Source organism: Gopherus flavomarginatus, chromosome 2, assembly GCF_025201925.1.
Source record: "Gopherus flavomarginatus isolate rGopFla2 chromosome 2, rGopFla2.mat.asm, whole genome shotgun sequence".
Lineage (NCBI taxonomy): Eukaryota > Metazoa > Chordata > Testudines > Testudinidae > Gopherus > Gopherus flavomarginatus.
This window is the reverse complement of record NC_066618.1, coordinates 177,814,457-177,838,333: the sequence shown is the minus strand read 5'-3', so window position 1 is coordinate 177,838,333 and position 23,877 is coordinate 177,814,457. Positions and strand designations below refer to the sequence as shown.

The following is a 23,877-nucleotide window of genomic DNA, read 5'->3' as shown; positions in this document are numbered from 1 at the left end:
GTTATTTAGGACTTAGGTTTTAAAATCAAGTAGTAGCAAGTTAAGAAATACATAGAACATCAGACATTTGGCAACCTGAATTCTCCCTCATGGGCATCCAACCTGTTGAGTGAATGGGACAGGATAAAATCTGTGATTCACAATTTACCTCCTCTGGCACAATGGAACTTTCTATAATAAGGCTAAAGCTCTCCTGTGCAGGAGACAGAACTTCCTTGGGAGCTGGTCCAAAACTGTGGATCAACTCCCCCAGGAATTAAGGACCATCACAAATCTCATCACCCAATGCAAGGTGCATTTTTTTTTTACCTTGCCTTCTCTAACATAAACATATAGCAGTGAATGTGTATATATTATTGAAAACAAAACAAAAAAACCACACAACTTACAAAACAAAATACATGATAGATATTCCTCGTGTTGTTTAATGCACTACTGGAAGATGCTCAGATACTATACTGAAGAGGGTACCCTAAGAACCTATATAGAATAGAATATCATGTCCTATGGAAAATATAATATGTGTTCATGTAATTTAAAAACTGTATCATAATGCAGACACACGAGAGGGTCAAATTAAAGGCACATGGGCAACTTTAAAATCAGCATATCCAAACTTTATACTACAGATGCTCCTTGGTTTACACAAACCCGACTTAGGCAAATCCAGACTTACGGAAAAAGTTCCATAAGCTTTTTTTTTCCACATAATTGTTGGGTATACGTTCCCGACTTACGCAAAATTTGACTTACGCAAGGCATTCTGGAAAAGTCAGGGTGTGTCTGTATTTGAATTTGCAACCTAAATAACCTTTTTAAACTGTGGTGGAAGGGCTGATTTGTGTGTTTAATTTTTGTATGAGAGCTGCACTGACTTGAAATCCTTTATTCATCTTATATTGTGTGATATGGCATAGGGATAAGGCATTATATTATATTAATTAAAAACACGGTTATTTTTAATGTAATTTTCTAGGGGGGCATTTTAAAGGAAAAAGGTAAAAACAAATTCTGTCCAATACAACTGTAACCTACAGGAGACATTTTAACAATATTTTCATGGAGGAAGATGAACTGTTAACTATCAGAATGGCTTTGTGGCTATTATCCTGCACATTCATAGCTAGTTATTTTTTCTCATCAATGGTCCCATAGCAGAGACTTATAAATATGACTCCTTGTCATTCATTATGAAGAGGGGAGCCTTACTTCTATGTGTGAGACATAAGAACGGCCATACTGGGTCAGACCAATGGCCCACCTAGCTCAGTATCCTCTTTTGACTGTGGCCAGTGCCAAATGCTTCAGAGGAAATGAACAGAATACAGCAAATTATCAAGTGATCATAGGATGATAGACAACAAATGTGAAAAATTAGGATGGGTTGGAAGGGGAGGGGTAATATGAGCCTATATAAGAAAAAGACCCAAAAATCAGAACTGTCCCTATACAGTCGGGACATCTGGTCACTCTAAGTGATCCATCCCCTGTCGTCCAGTCCCAGCTTCTGGTAATCAGAGATTTATTGACACCCAGAGCAGGGGGTTGCTTCCCTGACCATCTTAGCTAATAGCCATTGATGCATCTATTCTCCAAGAACTTATCTAATTATTTTCTGAACACATTATAATTTTGGCTTTCGCAACATCCCCCAGCAATGAGTTTCAAAAGTTGGCTGTGCATTGTCTGAAGAAGTACTTCTTTAGGTTTGTTTTAATGCTGCTGCCTGCTAATTTCATTGGGTGACCACTGGTTCTTGTATTATAAGAAAGCGTAAATAACATTTCCTTATTAACTTTCTTCACGCCATTCATGATTTTATAGACCTCTATCATATCCCCCTAAAAGCATTTCTTGATGCTATGGCTTTTGTCTACATCTCTGGATACATCCATGCACACTAGCTGTCAATAAATGTTGCTGATGTTACCCTTTGCAAACTTAGTCGAGATCCTGTTAAGAAACAGGACACATCTGTTTCTGCCTCCTCACTGATGCCAGTGCTATCTTTTTCTCTCTCCCTGAGCTTTTGTTCAATTTGTTTTGTTTATTTTAAACTATCCTGGCAGCTTAAGGTTTTCCTGTCTGCCGTGCTGGAGGGATGCATTATAGAAAACACTAGCAAGAGTGCCCCAATGTTAACTGAAAACCCTTATCTCTTTGCTTACATTAGTGTTGTAGGTTAAATCAAGAGAGTGAGGGGGGATGTCAGAAAAGTCTTGGTTTTGAATGATCAAAGAACCTGATCTGCATATAAACTGTAGATTTCTGACTACACAGGTTAGTAAGCAGAGAAAAACAGATCATCATGGTCGCCAAGGCAAATGCTTAAAAGCCATAGCCTCCTTGGAGACTCTGGATGCCATCCAGCTCCATCTCTAGCAAGGTCCTTAAGGTGATCTGGCTGGATATTCAGTTTGTTTCTTTGCAAGCTTACTGTTCCACTAGAGCTTTTGGTGATCACGTGATTGCCAGATGTGTAGCAGCATTCCTTGGTAAACATGCTTTGTGATTTGCTGGTCTTCCATTCTAATAATATGTCCATACCAAGAAAGCCGCCGAAAACAAACCAGTGCTGATGGAGGCAGTTGCTGAGTTCATCTACAAATATTTTCACGGCTGATCTTGTTCTGCCTCTTAATATGTAACAAGTGACAAACACAACAAAAAAAATTTTTTAAGTTGTTCTTCAGTCTTCTTTGGCACCCACATTTCACTGACATGCACCCGAGTTTTATAGAAGAAACTGACTGAGAGGGGACATGATAGCAGTTTTCAGGTATCTAAAAGGGTGTCATCAGGAGGAAGGAGAAAATTTGTTCACCTTAGCCTCCAATGATAGAACAAGAAGCAATGGGCTTAAACTGCAGCAAGGGAGATTTAGGTTGGACATTAGGAAAAAGTTCCTAACTGTCAGGGTAGTTAAACACTGGAATAGATTGCCTAGGGAAGTTGTGGAATCTCCATCTCTGGAGATATTTAAGAGTAGGTTAGATAAATGTCTATTAGGGATGGTCTAGACAGTATTTGGTCCTGCCATGAGGGCAGGGGACTGGACTCGATGACCTCTCGAGGTCCCTTCTAGTCCTAGAGTCTGAGTCTATGAGATCTGCAGCTTTGTAGTAACCTAGATGGCCCGATGTCTCCACAGAGGCTGCTGAAAGAGCTGGAACGTGGCAGTTGCTACTACTATAGGAGTATTAGCATTTTTCCAACATCCTCCAGCACTGTCTGTGATGCTTCCCAAGTATTTGAAAGTTGCCGTTTGCTCGATATCAATCCTGACGTGTTAATGCTGAGCTAGCTGTAATAGCAGCTGCTTATTGATAATGGGCAGGGACTTAGTTTTTTCTGGATTAATAATCAGAGCAGTGTGTGTTGCTTCTTGCCAGAAGAGAGTGGCTTTTAGCTACAGCGATTCACCAGACTGAGCCAGGGAGATGTCATTAGTGTAATTCACTGTCTCAAAACAAACGGACATTCAGCTCGACACCACGGAGAGTGCCTCATCAACCTTATCCATCAGCCAGTCAATGGCAATATTGAACAATGATGGTGACAGGATGCAGCCTTGCCAAACTTCTGTGGGAAATACGAAGCCATGTGTCTGCCACTGATGCAAACATAGCTTTCTGTTCCATTCTAGGGCTCCTCTATCAATGACAGTATCTTCCCAGGAATGCTGTATCACCTCATGACATCCCACAAACATGCTCGATGCACTGACTCAGAGACCTGATAGAAGTCTATAAAAAGTGCTGCGCATGGCTTACTAAATTCAGCCATCCACTTTACCCGGAGACAGCTTTTTGAGAAGATGGCTGAAAGTGGAGAGACCAGGTCTGAAACTGCACTGAGCATCCCAGCCTTTGCCCCACAGTGCCTTGCTGATTCGAGACACACACTCAGAAGCAAAGACATTCCCTGGGACCAACAACAGTGTAATACCTCTGGCTGCTACAATTGGCCGTCACCCTGTTTGGACAGAGGCAGAATAACACCCTTCTTCTAGTCATTGAGGATGATGTTAACATGCTAGATGGTCTGGAAGACTATGAAGCTGTGGCACAATACTCTCCTCTGTTACCCTACAGGGTCGGTGCGTTCACATCATGAGGTCATTTCTACTGAAGCTGACAGACCACCCTGTGACAATCCACTCAAGTGTCCTTCAAGCTGAAAAGGTCAAGGGTTTGTGTCTGCCACTGGGGCAAAAATGACCAATGATAATTTTGTCATCAGTGCAAAAGGGCCATCCTGGTATCTTGCATGTTGGCAGCAAATGAGGAAAGCAGATGCTTCTGCTTTATGTTTTAAGTGTCAAGTGAAGGATGGGTGATAAGCTTGTACTTGTACACAACAGGTATCGGGGGCAGCGTCTCAACATTGGTGCAGAAATTCCATATTTTCATTTTTCCTATTGTTGAACTGTCCACCAGTCTATTTTAACTGCCTTGTGTCTTCCAGTGGAAAAGATAGTGTATAGCTTTGCTTTAGCTAGGATCCATTGTCTCTAAATATTCTGACTCACTATATTATCACACATAGCCTTGTGTGACAGAATTACACAATACATCTAAATGATAGACTGCTTCTGTAGGTCCCTAGCAATGAAAATGTGAAGCAATTTGCAGCTAGAAAACACACTGTAATTCTGCTTGTATGTTTCCATCAAATTAATATGTGCAACACAACAGATCATTACAGCAACTACTTTAGTCACAGAAATGCCCTGAGGAAGTTTGTGAATGCTGATTCTTTATTATGGAGCTTATAAGTGGGTGAACTAGTTTTCGGGTGGAGGGGGAAACTCCTTGGACTTGAATTTCAGTCCAAACACTGAACAGATTCTGAGCCCTTTGTAAATTTCATGTTATTCACACTACTTGGTGCAAGTCCTCATCTGTCCACTTGCTGATGACATACTGCAACTCAAATTGCCTCCAGTGTGTGCCTGAACCAAAGCCTATTGAAGTCAATGAGAAGATGGACCACATGATGAAAAAAAGTAAGGGGCAGAAGAATTAGAAACCCCTGGAAATTCACACTATAAAGCCCCTCGGGTGAATTAATAACTCCCAAGACCACTCTTAAAAGGTGTCTCTGAAGGAATAAATGGAATGATTTGACAGCAGTCTAAACCACACCTGTAAAGGTACACAGTCAGCTAAGCAAAACTTCATATAAGGTACATCTACCCCATAGCTGGAGGCATAATTTCCAGTTTGGGTAAATATATGCATTCTTTGATCACGCTGTGTAGCCACAGCTAGCCGCCCAGCTATGAAACTAGGGTTTCAGATGGGCTCATACTCGAGTTGGCTATCCCATTCCGCCACTCAGACAGTTGTGGTTATGCTTCTATTTTTAGCATGCTAGCTCAATCAGAGCTAGCATGGATATATGTACCCAAGCTGGAAATTGCACCTCCAACTCCAGTGTAGACTTAGCCAGAATCAACAGTGTCAAAAGCAGCTGAAAAGTCTAGGTACGTTGGCAAAGACATCTGATTCTAAGGGTATGGCTACATTTGGAATTTCAAAGCGCTGCCCTGGCAGAGCGCTGCCGCGGCAGCGCTTTGAAGTATGAGTGTAGTCAGAGCGGCAGCGCTGGGAGAGAGCTCTCCCAGCGCTGCATGTAAACCACATCCCTTATGGGTGTAGCGTGCAGCGCTGGGAGTCGCGCTCCCAGCACTGCTGCCCTGATTACACTGACGCTTTATAGCGCTGTATCTTGCAGCGCTCAGGGGGGTGTTTTTTCACACCCCAGTTGCAGCGCTGTAAAGTGTGAGTGTAGCCAAGGCCTAAGTTATCAGTAGGAAGACAGCCTTAACCAACAAGACCAGCACAGTCTCACGGCCATAACTGCATCAAAAAACAAACTAATGAGAAAAAACAAGCTTATCTGATGACTCTAGATGACTGCAAATTTGCATTGCTCCAATCTTCTCAGTAGCCTTGCACAGGGAGGTAATGTGGTGTTCGTTATAAGCTATACTTTTCTGAGAGACAGAATAAAGGAGAAAACTCCTCTTCTACTGGTATTTTTATTTTTCATTGATTAACAGCCACCTTGATTTTTGCCAGGAACAGTTTGTTTCATGAAGATATTTTGCCTTTACAAATCATATTGTCACCACCAATTAGACACCAAAGCGTACTAATTAGAGTTAATTTGAAAAATGAAAAACTAGTTCACGAAGAATTTGAAATTTCTAAGTTCTTTTCATTTCAGACTTCATAATCACCCTCTTTTTATTGATTTTTTTTTTTTAATCAAAAAACATGGTGGACGTTTTTGTTTACTAAAAAGCTGTTTTTATAAATGGAAAACCTCAATAAGCAGGGTGATAACATCTTTATAATTTTGATAAACGTTTATTAAAGCGCAACCTTTTTTTCACAATAAAGGAATATTGTGACAGTGTTGACAGGAAAAATTTTGCATTCAAAGTAGTACATTTTTTATGGGAAAATCTTCCATCAGAACTAATCCAAGTGTTTCCTTTGGTGAGGCCTACAAACAATCTGCATTTCAGGGTAGCTAAAAGACGAGTTGTTTTTAACCAAACAAGACTGTAAATAACAAGGAAGTGTATCGATGACAGATCATCTTGAAGGAGGAGGAGAGGGACAGTTTGTTGATGGATTTTGAAGTCACAAAACTCCATTCTGCCTGTACATTATTAAAGGATTGTATTCATTTTAAATAGTTTGTATATTGCGGTGATAGGATGGATACACTCTGTACTTGAGACAAAGGGCCAGATCCTCAGTTCATGTAAATCAGCATAACTCCATTGAAGTCACTAGAAATGCACTGATTTACACCATGTCAGGATCTAGACAGTTATTTACAGTTAAGTGAAAGGTGACTACACCAGTGTTTTTGTTTATGCTCTGCTATGGGCTGCTTGAAAATCTATGCTGGTAAATGTCTTAGTTTCAGACCTGATGCTTCCATGGAAACCTGCCTTTGTGCGTGTTTCATTGTTTTTTGTATACAGTGACGGAGACACTTCTTAAAATTCCTTGATGAAAAATAACTACTTGACCAGACTGAATAACAAAACTCCCTACTTTACTTATCTCTGAATGAAAATCTAATCTGGAATGCCTCTCTTGATATTCAGGAGGTAGATGTTCATTTCCAAGATATGGCCAATCAGCATAATAAAGTTGAAAGAATACTTTGCGTACAGGGAAAAAATGCAGATAGAATTGCAGAGGCAGTCAGCAGAGAGTGAGTAATCCAATTCAAAATCAGAACTTGCAGGGAGTTCCATGTGACTCAGAAGAATAGGTGAAATTTGCAGCCTATTTCTAAATCACAGGAGCAAATTTGCTTCTGAAATAATATGCATTTCTTAGTCCATTCAGATGTATTACTATGATGATATAATGATGACAAATGCAGTATGTCAGTATAGTTCCATATGTGCTACAGTATTTGGTTGGTTTTCAGTTCTCTGTGTGTGTGTGTTTTAAGTAAGAAGCTACATTTAAAAACAAAAAAACACAACATTAAAATAAGCGTTCAAAGTCAAAGTCAAACACTCAAAAGTTAAGAATAGATTGCCTGTGCAGCCTTAATTTGGCCTCCTTGTGTTTGTACTATGAAACTATGAAACCTTTAATTACATGATCACAAGTTATTTTTTCCACAGGACCCTTGCCTCACTCAGTGCACAGGATGGACGATGCTCCCGGAATGAAGCTGTTGTCTGTAGGATCCCTACCTCATTTGTTGCAGAAGTTGGAAGGTGTGTAATGAATGAGACAGAGGGTTGCAGGAGGAGAAAGAATAGTGTCATGGTTAAGGCAACTGAATGCTGCCCTGGAGCACTGGATTCTATCCCCGTCTCTGCTACAGAGTTCCTCTGTGATTCTGGCCAAGTCACTTAAACCAAACTTTTCACAGGTGGCCATTAATTGTGTGTTCCTCATTTTCTGGGTACTTGGCTTGATACCCTGAGGTCTGATGTACAGATGATCTGAGCATTATCAGCTGTAGCTTAAGTTAATGGGAGCTATGATTTGAACATATAATGTGCTATATAATGCTTAGTACTCTGAAAAATCAATGCCTAAGCTTTTTCCAGTGGGGCACCAAAAAATGGTGGATATCTTTGACAATTTTTCAGCCTAAAACTCTGTGCTTCAGTTTCCCATCCATAAAACGGGAGTGGTAATACCCCTAGGCTCACTGAAAAGTTGTAAAAATAATTTCATTCATCTTTGTGAAGAGTTCAGGTGCTCTGGTGAGAGCACCATAGAAATGCCCACAAGGAAACTAATAATTTTGTGTTTAATACAGGGTTTGGATGATGTGCATGAAATAAGGCCTAAGGCCACACATTGAACAAAGAGAATAAAAAGAAATATTAAATAACCCCCCATTCACTGCATAAAGAGGAAGCCTTGTGGAAAAAAATAGCATGCGATCATGTAATTAAAGACTATCATAATGCATACACTCAAGGGGACTGAATTAAGGTTTCAAATGAAAACTTTAATCTGGCACTTCCTGACGTGTGTTTGGAACCTTAATGTTCTTTAACATTGATTTTTTAAAAATATAATTTACTAAGATGGGCTTCATGGACTAATAAAATTAATACAGGATAGGGAGTGAGGAACCCTTAAGTTGTAATCCTATCTCTGCCACTGACTGACTGACTGGTGAGCAGATTACTTTCCCTCTCTGTGCCTCATATTTCCCTCCTGCAAAATGAGTATTGTGAAGATTAGTTCTCTGTAAAATACTTTAATGATGAAAAGAGCTGTGAACGTGTTTAAATGTTTTTGCTACTATCATCTGAAAGTGTAAGATATGCATGTCCCCCTCCAGGGCTCTAGAATCAAACCATGCCCATGGACTACAGGTGGTTTTGAATGTCCTTTTGCTGGGCTCTGGTTGATGAGCTTTGCTTCTTTCTCTTTGTCACAAGGCAGAAGGGAAGAGGTAGGTTAAAAGCATTATAGATTTTGGGTTGGTAATAATGGGCTCAAGTTTGTTTCATCTGAAAGCAGCATGTCTGAAATGCAGAGAATTCCATGAAAATTCAACAGCCTCAAAGTTTGTACAGAAGAATCGGCGGCGGCTATATTTTTTTTCATGAGGCCATTATAGTTCTAGTTTCCACTGAAGTTATAAAGAGCTTCCTTGTTCATCATTTTCCTGCTCTTTCCCTGAGTGGAAATGTTACAAATAGTGATGCTGTGGAGAACAGGAAGGCATCTAATGGGGCTGTGAGTTGATGAGTAAAGGAAACTTCTTCTCTCTCATACCGAACATCCTAATGAAGTAATAAAAACTGAAATGTTAAATGCAGGTTGTTTTTAATTGGAGAAATCCAGTGCAGAATCATCAAGTAAATATCTCTGTTCATTCTGTTGCAATACCCCTACGACAGTAATGGCTTTTTACAATCTGTGATCTGCAATATCAGCTTGTTGGTTTCTGGTTGATTTAAAGATGACATTGACCTATAAAACTTCAATGATCTGGGATCTACTTAAGTAACAGACCAGTCATACTCAGACCTCACTGATTCAGGAGCAAAATTAGTGATCAGCATTACCCAAAAAAGCCACAATAGTGTGAATTAAACCATATGAAAGGGATATATAAAATTTTATCAACTACAATTGGTTAATAATGTAGTAAAAGCATTCTGATTGGTTAATAGTTTAAATCACACATGGTTTTCATATCATGTGCTGCAAAGAGCCACAGGAGACACATTAAAGAGCCACTTGTGGCTCGAGATCCTCAGTCTGAGTATCACTGTAACAGACCATTGCTATCCCCATGATATACTACTACACTTAGTCAGTCAAGGCACCTTAGATAGAGCCTTGTTGGTATAAAAGAGAGGGGGCTACAGGCAGGCTGTTCTCCTTCAGGACTCTGCCTCTTTGGAACTCACCCCCTCCTCCTGCTGGGTTCACAGCACCCTGAGTTTATAAACCTTCCAGGCATGGTGCAAAAGGTCATTTCTTCTCCCTGGCCTTTGAGGGGTTGGGCGAGTTTGGAGTAGCTAGAAGGGGACTCTGGTGATTCTCTTGTTAAGTAGGATTATTACATTTTTGTTTTTATGTTGCTGCTGGGTGGTGGTACTTACAGGAAATTACTAAATCGGTTTGTTTATGTATTTTTAAGAGTTTGCCAAGGGCTCCTAGCGTTCTGTACTTTTTCATTTACTATAGTATAAACTTAAATGGGAAGTCAATACTATAGTTGGAGAGTTTTGCAGGCTGGGTAGCTAATCTGTTGCTATTAATTAGAGCTTGAATGTAAATCAGCCTTGCTTCCTACTTGGAGGATACCTGGTGATAAATATGAACTATGCAGGGGAGGAAATTGTAAAAATAATGAAGAGTGGAAAAGGGTAGATGACTTTGAAGATTGAGAGTATTTCATTTGTTTGCAATCCAGTAACTGTAGCCTCTGCATCTGAAATTTTAGTGCTAATAGTCATTAGCGTGAAAGTCTCATTCAGAGAGGCTAACTGGCTGGGTTTGTGACTGGAGCATTTTACTAGGTGCTGTGCATATGCTCAGGTCTGAAGTTTGAGGTTGTGTGTTCAGATGGTGCAACCACATCTGGAATATATTGCTGGGTGCCCTCCTCATAACACACCAGAAAGAGTTCAGAGAAAAACAATGAAGTGGGAGGTTTAGGAGAGTTTGAGAGGTTTGGTACATGAGGAAATATTGAAAGGATTGAGTACATGTAGCGTAGATGAGTGATGATTAATAAGGGAGATAATGGTCTACAAATATCTAGAGAGTGTAAAAATCAGGAATGAAGAGGAATTATTTGGGATGGTATAAGAGGTATGATTGAGTTAATATCATCCCATTAAGAGAGGCAAAATTTAAGCTGGAGATCCGCAAAAATATATTGACTATTAGATCCACTAAAACTCTAAATAGTCTCCCAAAGAAAGAGGTGGGAAGTGCCTTTTGCTTGAGAAATTTAAAACTAGACTAGACAAAGCATTAAAAATGCACTGTAGGGCGCAATCCTGTACTAGCAGGGGACCATCTTTTTTCTTGTGTTTCTACAGAACCTAGCATACTGTGGTCCCCAGTTGCTAGCGTAATACAAATAATTATTATGAATAATATGACCAACTTACTTTTCTCTGATCTCTGTATTTTGTGATTCTGTCATCTGGTGTGTTCTGCTGCATTTTGTGGATTAGCAATTGAAAGATTTCAACTGTAATTATGAGAACAGCATGACAGCACCCTCATATCTTTGCTTTAAAATGTGTCTCATAGTTAATGTTTGAACTCTTCTCTAGTGTATCTGTGGGCAGTGAAGAAAATGGCTAATTAGATTACAAAATAGCATTTTTCTATTGGTGTGGGGGATTTTCCATGCAAAAGATAGATTTTTCCAGATAATAGCAGACACGTCTGTTCTTTGTCCCCCTTCTCCCCCACCCCATTACCTTCATTTTCTTTACTTCCCCAGTGGTTTTCTTTCATCTTTTTTCATCCGGCATCCCTTTAAAAGGTTAGGGAAGATAGAAGTACTAGAGATAGCCAGACTGTTAATATATGGATGAAGGGAGCTGTTGCAAACTACTGTGGGAGGCTGTGTTGCAGTCTCATAGGCAGTCAGTATATATTGTGACTAGTCCAAGACTTTTTGGGTGACTTTTTGAATGCATAAATAGGGGAATCTTGAGTAGGAGTAAAGAGGTTATTTTACTTCTCTATTTTGGCACTGGTAGGACTGCTGTTAAAATACTGGGTTGAGTTCTGGTGTCCACAAATCAAGAAGGATGTAGATAAATTGAAGAGGGTTCAGAAAAGAGTCACAAGAATGGTTAAAGGATTAGAAAACATGCCTTATAGTGATAGATTCAAGGTGCTCAATCAATTTATCTTAACAAAGAGAAAGTTAAGGAGTGACTCCATTATAAGTACCTACAGGAGAACAAATATTTGATAATGGGCTCTTCAATCTAGTAGAAAAAGGTAGAGTATGATCCAAAGGTTGGAAGCTGAAGCTAAGCAAATTCAGACTGGAAATAAGGTGTAAATATTTACCAGTGAAGGTAATTAACCATTGGAACAATTTACTGTGGGTTATGGTGGATTCTCCATCTCTGGCAATTTTTACACCAAGATTGGATGTGTTTCTAAAAGATCTGCTCTAGGATTTATTTTAGTGAAGTTCTATGGCTTCAGACTGAATGACCGCAATGTTTCTTCTGGCTTTAGAATCTATTAATCTAGAAGTGTTGAAGCAAGTACAGTTTGTACTGCTGGAATGTGGAACTGTTATGACGTTTCTAATCACAGCTGCTTAAGTTTTTACTGGGCTTTTACCCTTGGAATCACTTGTAACTGATACAGTATCCTGGAAAGTATGATCTAATATGTTTATATAGCAGCTAAATTAATCTCAGGGGATTAGATGTTTGGGTAATACAGTGCTCTTCACTCTGTTTTGTACCATTCATAAACTGGTTTTGTGCAAATACCTATTCTCTAAGAATTGTCTGTATTCCACTACAAAATGGCAAAGAAAAGTCAGTTTATGGCTGCCTCAGCAGGATTCCGACAGCGTAGTGTGAGGGTCAGTCAGGCTCACAGCCTTTTCTTGAACTCAAGAGCGGGCAAGGTCTTCGAGCACTGAGCGCTGCTTTAAAATCTGAAGAGATTGCTATGATGAGCCCCCCATAATTTTTGTAAAAAATATTCCTCTGTTTAGTGTCCATCAAAATGACTTTAAATGCCTGAAGGGAAGGAGAGACAAAGTGGGTGAGGTAATATTTTTTTATTGGACCAACTTCTGTTTGGTTAAAGAGACAAGGCTTGGAGCTCTACAGAGCTGTTCTTGAGGCATAAGTGCCAACTTCTCCTGGCGCCAGTGGGTGTTCGCTCCCGCCGGCCCCGACTCCACCCCTGCCCCGCCCCCATTCTATCCCCTTCCCCAAAGTTCCTGCCCCAACTCCGCCCCCTCCCTGCCCCTATTGGACTCCTTCCCCAAATCCCTGCCCCAGCCCTGCCTCTTCCCCACCTCCTCCCCTAAGCATGCCGCGTTCCCGCTCCTGCCCCCTCCCTCCCACAGCTTGTTATGCCATGAAATAGCTGGGAGGAGAAGCAGGGATGTGGCGTGCTTAGGGGAGGAGGCAGAGGTGAGCTGGGAGTTGGGGGGAAGCTTGGCTGCCGGTGGGTGCAGAGCACCCACCAATTTTTCCCCATGGGTGCTCCAGTCCCAGAGCACCCACAGAGCCAGCGCCTATGTCTTGAGGTCCTTTGGAGCTCAAAAGCTTGTGTCTTTCCCAGAAGAAGTTGGTCCAATAAAAGCTATTATCCATCTCATCTGTCTCCTATCCTGTGGCTAGCACAGCTGCAACACTGAAACTGAGGAGGACAGATGATGTATTGCCATAACCTTCTAGCCATCTGTTTCTAGAAACCTGGGGTTAGAGAAGCACACATTGAATGAGTTTGGCAGTCTCCAGTCCACTCCTTAGATAGCACAGATCCATATTATAGAAATGTTATCCATTTTCTCACACATGTGAGGGACCCTGCCTGTGAGAGGCATAGCACTAGCAGAGGGTGTTGCCGATTAGGACTAAATACACTAGCAGAGGTTCTGGTGTATCAGGCAACTTGACATCTCTCGAGGACTATCCATCTACATTCCATCCTTAACTCCCCAATTATTTTTTTTTACATACATTTTTTAAATTGTGAGTAGCATTGGAATCTGCAGGGAGCCACATGCAGCCATCCAAGACTGCAGAGAGGATCAACAACACATGGAAGGATAAGAGAGAAACAAGCAAGGAGTGTGTGGGGTGCTGGGGGGTGCAGGGTGGTGTGGCATCCTCAGAGCTCTGAGGCAGAAGTGGAGGAGAACCCTAGTGTCCCTCTTCCCAGAACACGCAGAATAAAATCTGAAATCCACTGGCTACTCTGCTCCCCTGCTACCAAGAGAATGACCTTCTGTTTTGTTTCAGAGCTGGAGAAGGAGCTTACCAGGAGGCCCAAGAAGGTCTGCATTGTTAAAGTAGTGGGAACCAGGAACCTGTGGAAAAACATTGTAGTATTGTGTGTGAACTCGTAAGTCCAACATATTCCTGTCAAGTATGTTGAATGTTTTCTCTGTTGGTAAACTGAAAGTAGATGTGGATGGTGATGGAAATATGGAGGCTCTTCTGCCCCATTACAGGATCCTTAACCCAGTGTCTTAAAGAGCTGATCTTTGATAAGAAGAGTGAGCTCTCCCAGAAGACTAATCTCGTGTAAAAGCCTAAGGAAGTAGTCATCTAACATTTTAAGCTGTGGAGCAAAAAGCATAAGGTGCTTTCTTGGGAGTGGTAGCTGTGCAAATGCATCGATGTGTCAGTGCCCAACTGTATATTTTTGTCTTGCACAAACTTGCTACTCTGGGTAGGATTTTCCGAATGACAAGGGCACAAGTGCCATTGACTTTCACATGAATTCCACCCTCTCATCCCAGTTTCAACAAGACTTGTGCTCCTATGTTATGTAGGATACATCTACACAGAGTTCTAAAATCATGGTCACAAGTCTCAAGCCCTGAGTCTTCAGAGTGGGGCTCATGCTAGAGCACTAAAAATATTCAAAAACCGGTTGGAGAACACTTCAGTCTCCCAGGTCACTTGATTACAGACCAAAAAGTCGCAATATTACAACAACAAAAACTTCAAAAACAGACTCCAGCGAGAGACTGCAGAATTGGAATTAATGTGCAATGGACACCATCAAATTAGTCTTGAATAAATACTGGGAGTGGATGGGCCATTACACAAAGTAAAACTATTTCCCCATGCTTATCTTCCCCCCCCTTCCCTCCCCCTAGTCCCTCACATCTTCTTGTCAATTTCATTACCACTACAAACAGTTCTTTTTCTCTCCTGCTGATAATAGCTCACCTTAACTGAGCACTCTCCTCATAGTGTGTATGGTAACACCCATTATTTCATGGTGTGTGTGTGTGTGTGTGTGTGTACACACATCTTCCTACTGTATTTTCCACTACATGCATCTGAAGAAGTGGGCTGTAGCCCACAGAAGCTTATGCTCAAATGCATTTGTTAATCTCTAAGGTGCCACAAGTACTCCTGTTCTTTTTTTAAAAAAACAACTGTGTAGATGTTTGGACTCAGCTGCAGCTCAGGCTTTGAAACCCAGTGGACTTTTGAGGCTGAGCTCCAGCCCAAGCTGCAACATCTGCACTGCTGTTTTCAGCACCATAGCAGAAGCTCCAGTCTGTACACCTGGGCTCTGAGACTCACTGCCACAGGGTTTGAAACACTATGTAGATGTACCCATAGGTGCTTTTGAAAATCTCACCTTATACTTCCAATGGACCATGTCAAGGAAGCAGATCAGTCCGAAGTGGTTAATGTCTTTGGTGCATTCGATGGTGTCCTTTTTAAATTTAAACCAATTTGTTCAGTAGTTTCGTGTTGGGTCTTGTAAGTTTCTCTCACATGAGAGGTCAAGCTGTAGATTTCCATTATCCTGGATTAAAATTAATGACTACCAGTTTAATTTGCATGTCTTAAATTATCTGGGAGGTAGAGGGGAGCAAGTAAGGTGAAAAGTCCAAGGATATTACCATCTTCTCCTGACTTTATTTCAAATAAAGCACAGAGGAAAGGAGGAAATAAGCCCATATGATTGATTTGAATGTAATCAATTGCAGAATTATAACACTGTTTGCATATTTTATCTACAATCTGTTTTAACATTTTCTAAAATTTAATGGATTAATTTGGCAAAGGAAGAAGTTGTCTGGCAATAAATACTAACCTGTGACCTGTATAGTAGCTGACCATGATGTCCTGAAAATTGGACAAAAAGGACTTCAGTTCCTCCAAATCATTAAAGGGGTATACAGGGAAAGCGCACTTTCTCAAACACAGTAGTGTGACATCTACATTCTAAGGCCTCAATCTGGCAAACATCTACATGAGTGAAGTTAAGCGTGTGCTTAAGTGTTTGCAGGATCAGGCCCTGATTGAGAGTTATTTCACACACAACTGGGAGAGCTTCTAAAGTGTGTAATAAAAGTAAATGTATGGTCTTGAAATCTATTTCAAAATTACCCTAACTACTTTTGAGGGTGGGGAAGGGAACAGGGGAAAGTGATGGTGTTTCCTAGTATGTCAATTATATTAAGTGCCCATTTGGATCACCTTATGATTTTTAAATTGGGATGGAGTGATGGTAGTAAGACCAGAAATTGCCTAGAAAAATTGTGTAGAAATATAAGTTCCCTGCCCATAGTTGGAATTTCCACTTGATTTTAGGGCCCCAACCTGTAATCTTCACTCACATGAGAAGTTAGTGACCCATATGATTATGAATTGCAGCATTGGATCAACTGATCTTGCCTGAGTGAGGCCCATTGACTCTAAGGATCTGTCTGTGCTGAATCAGTTGCCTGATCAGTGCCTTAATTTACAGTGTCAGTTGGTGAAAGAAGTGGTGGGCTTTTAATAACCACTGTGGTGGCCTCATGCATTCTGGAGCAATTTTTTTGCTGCTAGACTGAGTTTATAGCTACAGTAACTCAAGTGGATTTATAAACATTGTCTCTGTATGAATTTCCATTCGCCCACCCCACTTTTAATTAGACTTATTTGGAAATTCCCAAGACCAGAATAAAAGCAACACAAAGGATGATTTTTGACCATTGTCAGTGGAGAAGTTTTGCATTCTTTGAAGACTGTGAATCAAATTTGTGTTTGTCAGGCAGATCTCGTTTATTTTAGGGAAAGAAGAGCCTATTTTTCATTATTATTATTCCTCCTGCATCATGTAGTCTGTCCTGAGATTCAGGCAGGTGAATTTTGGGAAAAATAAGACATTTCAGGGGAGAAAGAGGAAATTTTTTCAGGGCACATTGATTTATTTAAAAAAAAAAAAGGCAACTGTTTGATCTCCTCAGAATTTTAGGATGTTAGAATGAATCCTGGGGTTGTGGATTAAAGGGAAGAGCACAGGTAATAAATTGTATAATGAATTCATTTATCTCATGGGTCTTCCGTTTATCACATGGATATCATCGCTGCATATATTTGTGTAATATATTAGTGTTGTCTAGTTGTATATTAAATAGTGTTTGTAAGGTAGCAAGCACAAGAGTTAAGACAGAAAATAAATTATGTACCGATTATTCTGTAGATTTCAAAAGCAAATGAAATTTTGTACAAGAATAAACAACTGTGTGTCCTGTAGTACATTCTGTCAGTGTAAAATATGTCAATTCTGCAGCTCCAAAAAATGCACAATTCTATCTTGGCTTTCACTGACTGGTCTGCTCTGCACAGGACTGTCATTCATTTAGCTGTATAAGTCCCCACAGTTTGTTTATTTAAAAAAACAAAAAGCTCTCCGTAGTTTGGTTTCCATAAAAATTGTTTCAAATTCCTGAAATTAAGTAGGATAGCTGGTGTAACATACTAGCCATTCATTCTGGAGCCCTAGCCCAAATGTGGCTTAATGGTGCACATGTAGAATGGATTTGGCAATATTTAGTCTCCTCCTCAGTTAATGAGGCAGGTCCACATTACCTAAATGCTACAGAATTTGCCACAGATATGAGGCCCTTTTCTGGGAGAGGTGTAGCACTGCCTGAGGAGGTGTTGATAGCACTAAAATATACCAGTAGCTCTGTCAGTGCATGAAATGATTTTACATTGCACTAAGATCTGGCACTAGCCAGATGAATCTCACTGCACCCACCATTTATTTTTTTAAATAAATATTTGAAACAGAGGAGAAATGGTCAATAGAGGTACTTGTTTTCATGTAAAAAAATAAGTGGAAGAAACTGATACTGAAGTATGGCATGAACCACAATTCAAGCCATAGATTTTCATTTCATAACAGTCATAGTAACAAATTAAATACTGGTTCAGTATGTCACTTTAAATATTCATTTTAAAAGTTATTTTGGCAGCAGCACTACCTTGGGGAGTGAGGTTACTATATATGGTGTGATCTGTTTTGTATTATGCTTCCTTGCTGCCCAGCCATACAGCCCTTCTTCATAAAACTGATCACAGCAGAACTCATTCTAAAGGCCAAGGGTCAGATATTAGATCAAAACAGAAGTCTATTAAATTAATCTGAAGGCAGCTTCTGATTGGTTTTCATGACTGATTTCAGGTTGTTTCCAATCACATAATAAAAATGTAATCTCACATGGCTTGATTTGGGAACTTCTGTGGTTTAGTACCTGTTAGAATCAGGTCAGTTGATCACAAGTCTTTTGTTTTGGTCAATTTTTGATCATTGTTTATTTGTATTACAGTAGAACAGGGGTAGTAGGCAACCTATGGCACACATGCCGAAAGCGGCACGTGAGCTGATTTTCACCGGCACTCGCACTGCGTAGGTCCTGGCCACCAGTCCAGGGGGGCTCTGCATTTTAATTTAATTTTAAATTAAGCTTGTTAAACATTTTAAAAACCTTATTTACTTTACATACAACAATAGTTTAGTTATATAATGTATAGACTTATAGAAAGAGACCTTCTAAAAATGTTAACATGTATTACTGGCACGCGAAACCTTAAATTAGAGTGAATAAATGAAGACTCTGCACACCACTTCTGAAAGGTTGCCGACCCCTGCAGTAGAACCTTGAGGCCTCAAAGGAGATCCAGCCCCAGTGGGCTGGCTGTTGTATAGGCTTAGTAAGAGAAGTCCCTGCCTCAAAGAGTTTAAGGTTTTCCTTTTCTTTCCAGCTCCTTGTTACCTTGCCATATTTGCCTGCCTGTTCCAAAGTGATCTCCCATTGTCACTTTCTGTCTCCTCTAGGCTGACCGGATTTGGGATACATCACTGCTTTGCAAAAAGCATGATGGGTCATGAAGCAAAGATGACGATCACCCACAATTTCTATGCAGACTACTATACCATGGCAGGGATTGCTCTGGCATCCTGCCTGGCTATGTGCCCCGTCGTTGGGTTTCTAGGGCGAAGAGGAGGACTGCTGCTGTTCATGATTCTGACAGCTCTGGCATCGCTTCTACAGTTAGGCCTTCTCAACTGTAAGTGAGGGCATAAGTGACTTGCACCTTGATACTGGTCAGAGAGCATTACCTTGCAAAGCTGCATGCGGCCTTGAATCAATGGCTGTTCTCAACTGACATACGGAAAAAACCTGTCTGCTGCAGAACAGAAGAGCAGTAAATCAGCTCTCTGTGGATGGTGCAGATTCACATGCTGTACAATCCCATTGAAAGCAATAGGGAATGGAAGTCAGGAAGGTGGATTTTGGTAAGCTCAGAGAGCTGATAGGTAAGGTCCCATGGGAATCAAGACTGAGGGGAAAAACAACTGAGGAGAGTTGGCAGTTTTTCAAAGGGACGCTATTAAGGGCCCAAAAGCAAGCTATTCCGATGGTTAGGAAAGATAGAAAATGTGGCAAAAGACCACCTTGGCTTAACCACGAGATCTTGCGGGACCTACAAAATAAAAAGGCGTCATATAAAAAATGGAAACTAGGTCAGATTACAAAGGATGAATATAGGCAAATAACACAGGAATGCAGAGGCAAGATTAGAAAGGCAAAGGCATAAAATGAGCTCAAACTAGCTATGGGAATAAAGGGAAACAAGAAGACTTTTTATCAATACATTAGAAGCAAGAGGAAGACCAAGGACAGGGTAGGCCCACTGCTCAGTAAGGAGGGGGAAACAGTAACGGGAGACTTGGAAATGGCAGAGATGCTTAATGACTTCTTTGTTTCGGTCTTCACTGAGAAGTCTGAAGGAATGTCTAATATAGTGAATGCTTACGGGAAGAGGGTAGGGTTAGAAGATAAAATAAAAAAAGAGTAAGTTAAAAATCACTTAGAAAAGTTAGATGCCTGCGAGTCACCAGGGCCTTCTGAAATGCATCCTAGAATACTCAAGGAGTTAATAGAGGAGGTATCTGAGCCTCTAGCTATTATCTTTGGGAAATCATGGGAGACGGGGGAGATTCCAGAAGACTGGAAGGGGGCAAATATAGTGCCCATCTATAAAAAGGGAAATAAAAACAACCCAGGAATCTACAGACCAGTTAGTTTAACTTCTGTGCCAGGGAAGATAATGGAGCAGGTAATTAAAGAAATCATCTGCAAACACTTGGAAGGTGGTAAGGTGATAGGGAATAGCCAGCATGGATTTGTAAAGAACAAATCGTGTCAAACTAATGTGATAGCATTCTTTGATAGGATAACGAGCCTTGTGGATAAGGGAGAAGCGGTGGATGTGATATACCTAGACTTTAGTAAGGCATTTGATACGGTCTCGAATGATATTCTTATAGATAAACTAGGAAAGTACAATTTAGATGGGGCTACTATAAGGTGGGTGCATAACTGGCTGGATAACTGTACTCAGAGAGTAGTTATTAATGGCTCCCAATCCTGCTGGAAAGGTATAACAAGTGGGGTTCCGCAGGGGTCTGTTTTGGGACCGGCTCTGTTCAATATCTTCATCAACAATTTAGATGTTGGCATAGAAAGTACGCTTATTAAGTTTGCAGATGATACCAAACTGGGAGGGATTGCAACTGCTTTGGAGGACAGGGTCAAAATTCAAAATGATCTGGACAAATTGGAGAAATGGTCTGAGGTAAACAGGATGAAGTTCAATAAAGATAAATGCAACGTGCTCCACTTAGGAAGGAACAATCAGTTTCACACATACAGAATGGGAAGAGACTGTCTAGGAAGGAGTATGGCAGAAACAGATCTAGGGGCCATAGTAGACCACAAGCTTAATGAGAGTCAACAGTGTGATACTGTTGCAAAAAAAGTAAACGTGATTCTGGGATGCATTAACAGGTGTGTTGTAAACAAGACACGAGAAGTCATTCTTCCGCTTTACTCTGCGCTGGTTAGGCCTCAACTGGAGTATTGTGTCCAGTTCTGGGCACCGCATTTCAAAAAAGATGTGGAGAAATTGTAGAGGGTCCAGAGAAGAGCAACAAGAATGATTAAAGGTCTTGAGAACATGACCTATGAAGGAAGGCTGAAGGAATTGGGTTTGTTTAGTTTGGAAAAGAGAAGACTGAGAGGGGACATGATAGCAGTTTTCAGGTATCTAAAAGGGTGTCATCAGGAGGAGGGAGAAAACTTGTTCACCTTAGCCTCCAATGATAGAACAAGAAGCAATGGGCTTAAACTGCAGCAAGGGAGATTTAGGTTGGACATTAGGAAAAAGTTCCTAACTGTCAGGGTAGTTAAACACTGGAATAAATTGCCTAGGGAAGTTGTGGAATCTCCATCTCTGGAGATATTTAAGAGTAGGTTAGATAAATGTCTATTAGGGATGGTCTAGACAGTATTTGGTCCTGCCATGAGGGCAGGGGATTGGACTCGATGACCTCTCGAGGTCCCTTCCAGTCCTAGAGTCTATGAGTCACTGTAGATTTGAGCCCATTCTCTATATATATTTAACTACAATGAAACTCTTTTGTTCTCCCTCCAATTTCCCCTTTATTCTTTCAGTTCATTGTTCTAGGTGCAGGGATTTATTCCTGTAGCAGAGCTCAGAGGTAGTCACCCACGCTGAGAAGAGTTAAAAACAGAGTGGATTTCAATCTCTGATGTGTTAAACTTGATTGTCTGGGTTTTAAAAGGAAAAAAAAAGTTTTCTGTTGTCTTAAGAGAATGCATGGAAATGACATACAATTTTACCAGATTTTTTTTCTCCAAGGAGGCTTCAAAGGAAATTGGTTTCCCATTCTTGGTTCCCTCCTCTTTCTCAGATTTTCTGACCTGCAATGAGCCTGCTTAGGAAATTGAATTGATTGATGGCAGAGTCCCAAAATTTCCATCCTCTTAGAGACTGCCTCTTTTGCAGTTATATCAGAGACAAGAATAGTGTATACCAGGTCTGTGGGTTGATGCTGGGTGGGTTCAGGTTGTTTCTGGTTTTGCAACTCTTATAAAAATAGTAAAAAAAAAAGGCGTGTGTCTGAACATCTGTCAAATTGCCTTTTGGAGAAAAAGCCAGAGGGGAACATATCTCCCTACTATAAATTATTGGGAGCAGACCCACCCAAACTGGAGGTGTGTTCTCTATCTCCTCCCTCCCCCTTCGTAGATTTGTCTGGCCACACATTGGCAATACACAGGTAGCAGTGTAATTAAGAAATATGTATAGTGCATGCATGTGTCTAAGTAATTATTGTCACACTGCCTGCTATGGAACACAGCTAAGAACACCAATCTCAGGTCAACTGCCAGAATACAGGGCATATACCCCAGACTGGTGGTAATCTGTCATAAGACTTCATCAAGCCAGTAACAAAAATGTGCTCCCAAAATACTGTACTACTTATTATGAAGCCAAAGATAGTTCCCTTCGGGACCTCTAGCCCCTTGTGCACCACCCACACAAACCAGACTTCTGTGGTAAATGATTATTAAAACCAGAAATCATATATATTAACTTCCTTCAGTTCCAGAAAACCAGACACCCACCTGAGTTCAATATATACTTTAGGATCTTACCAAATATCATGCTGCAGTCAATCTTTAGTAAACTAACTAAAGATTTTTAAATTTTAAAAAAAAGAGTTGTTAAATGATTAAAGTGAATCATATACATTGCAGATGATGGCAGAGTTTGTAGATCAGGAGAATAGCAGTGATTGTTAAATCTGCTAGCTTGCAGTAAGTCTCCCTGGATCACCCAAAAGATTGGGGTCCCTCAGTCCATGTTCAAAGCTTCCCTTTGTTAGAAATCACAGTCCAGAGATGTGGAGGAGGCAAGAGGCAAGGACATGATATCAGAGTCTCCAATTTATACCCCCCAGTCCATGTACCTAGAAAGTTACTGGCACAAACATGGGAGTCAGGGATCACATGTTCTGCATGCCCTGGCTGAGTCATGAGGCATCCATGGTCTACATATTCTCTGAGGCATAGAGAGGGACCCTTCAGAAGAGTTGATTGTCCTTAATGGCCCATCAACCATGGCTTGCTGGTCTTGATGTAAATCTGTCTTGTGGGTGTTACCCAAGAACGCAATATGTTTGAGATACAAACATATAGCAGAGATTCATAACTTCACATACAATGATAATACACGCATATAAACAGGGTAACACTGTTCAACAGATTACAACTTTTCCACTGACACCTTACAAGGCGTGCTTTGCATAAGATTTATCACAATTCTGCAACAGTGGTATGTAAACATGGTCATCTTCCTTTTAAGACAGCGTCACAATAATACTCTGCATAATGATGAACTACAGAAAGCACGTCTTTGAAGAAACAGATTTATGATAGCTAGATTACAACTATTTCTAAATTATTTTTGTTCTGCTGTGTTCCATTCTTAACCTTGAAGATGGACATTGAGAATTAATGTCATGCCCATGTTAAACCCTTCTGTTCCCACCTGCTGAGAGCCCCATCATGTACTGTTTGCCCTTTGTCTCCCTCCCATTTCTAAAAACTGCCTGTACAAAAGTAGGAGGAAAAGGCAGCTTTGGACTCTGGAACAGCTTGTATCCTTCCACTGCGGTCTGTCCCCCCCGTCACATCCCACCATCACTCCTTCTAGGCAGCAAGACCATAGTTTGGAGAGAAATGAATGGCCATGCCATTTGTATAATTTAACAGTTGTGTGCGCATCTGTGTGTGTGTCTGTCTCTGTGTCTCATAAGGCCTCTGACAGAGGGATCTCCTTCCAGATTTCAGGGTTTCTCCTGAGTCAGAACTTCTCTAAGCTCTTTGGAGTAACCCAGCAGCTAGGGTGTTCTGCCAGGCTCGCATAACTATTGTTCTGCTTTTTATGTAGCATTACTTAGTGCCGCGTAGGAACGTGGGCCAAAAAGCAGCTTGTAGATAATT

The 23,877-nt window shown here is 40.7% G+C and overlaps 1 protein-coding gene across 2 annotated transcripts in view; it reads left to right on the top strand.

The window, feature by feature from the left end:
• The window catches only part of SLC22A23 (solute carrier family 22 member 23), a 167,031-nt gene that overhangs the window by 131,468 nt on the left and 11,686 nt on the right, over nt 1–23,877 (top strand). The window contains exons 6-8 of one of the 2 annotated variants that reach the window (XM_050939977.1): nt 7,667–7,762; nt 13,997–14,099; nt 18,837–19,069. In XM_050939977.1, coding sequence (XP_050795934.1) covers nt 7,667–7,762; nt 13,997–14,099; nt 18,837–19,069 — 432 coding nt within the window. The remainder of the gene's footprint in view (nt 1–7,666; nt 7,763–13,996; nt 14,100–18,836; nt 19,070–23,877) is intronic. The other variant, XM_050939978.1, reaches the window with a different exon arrangement.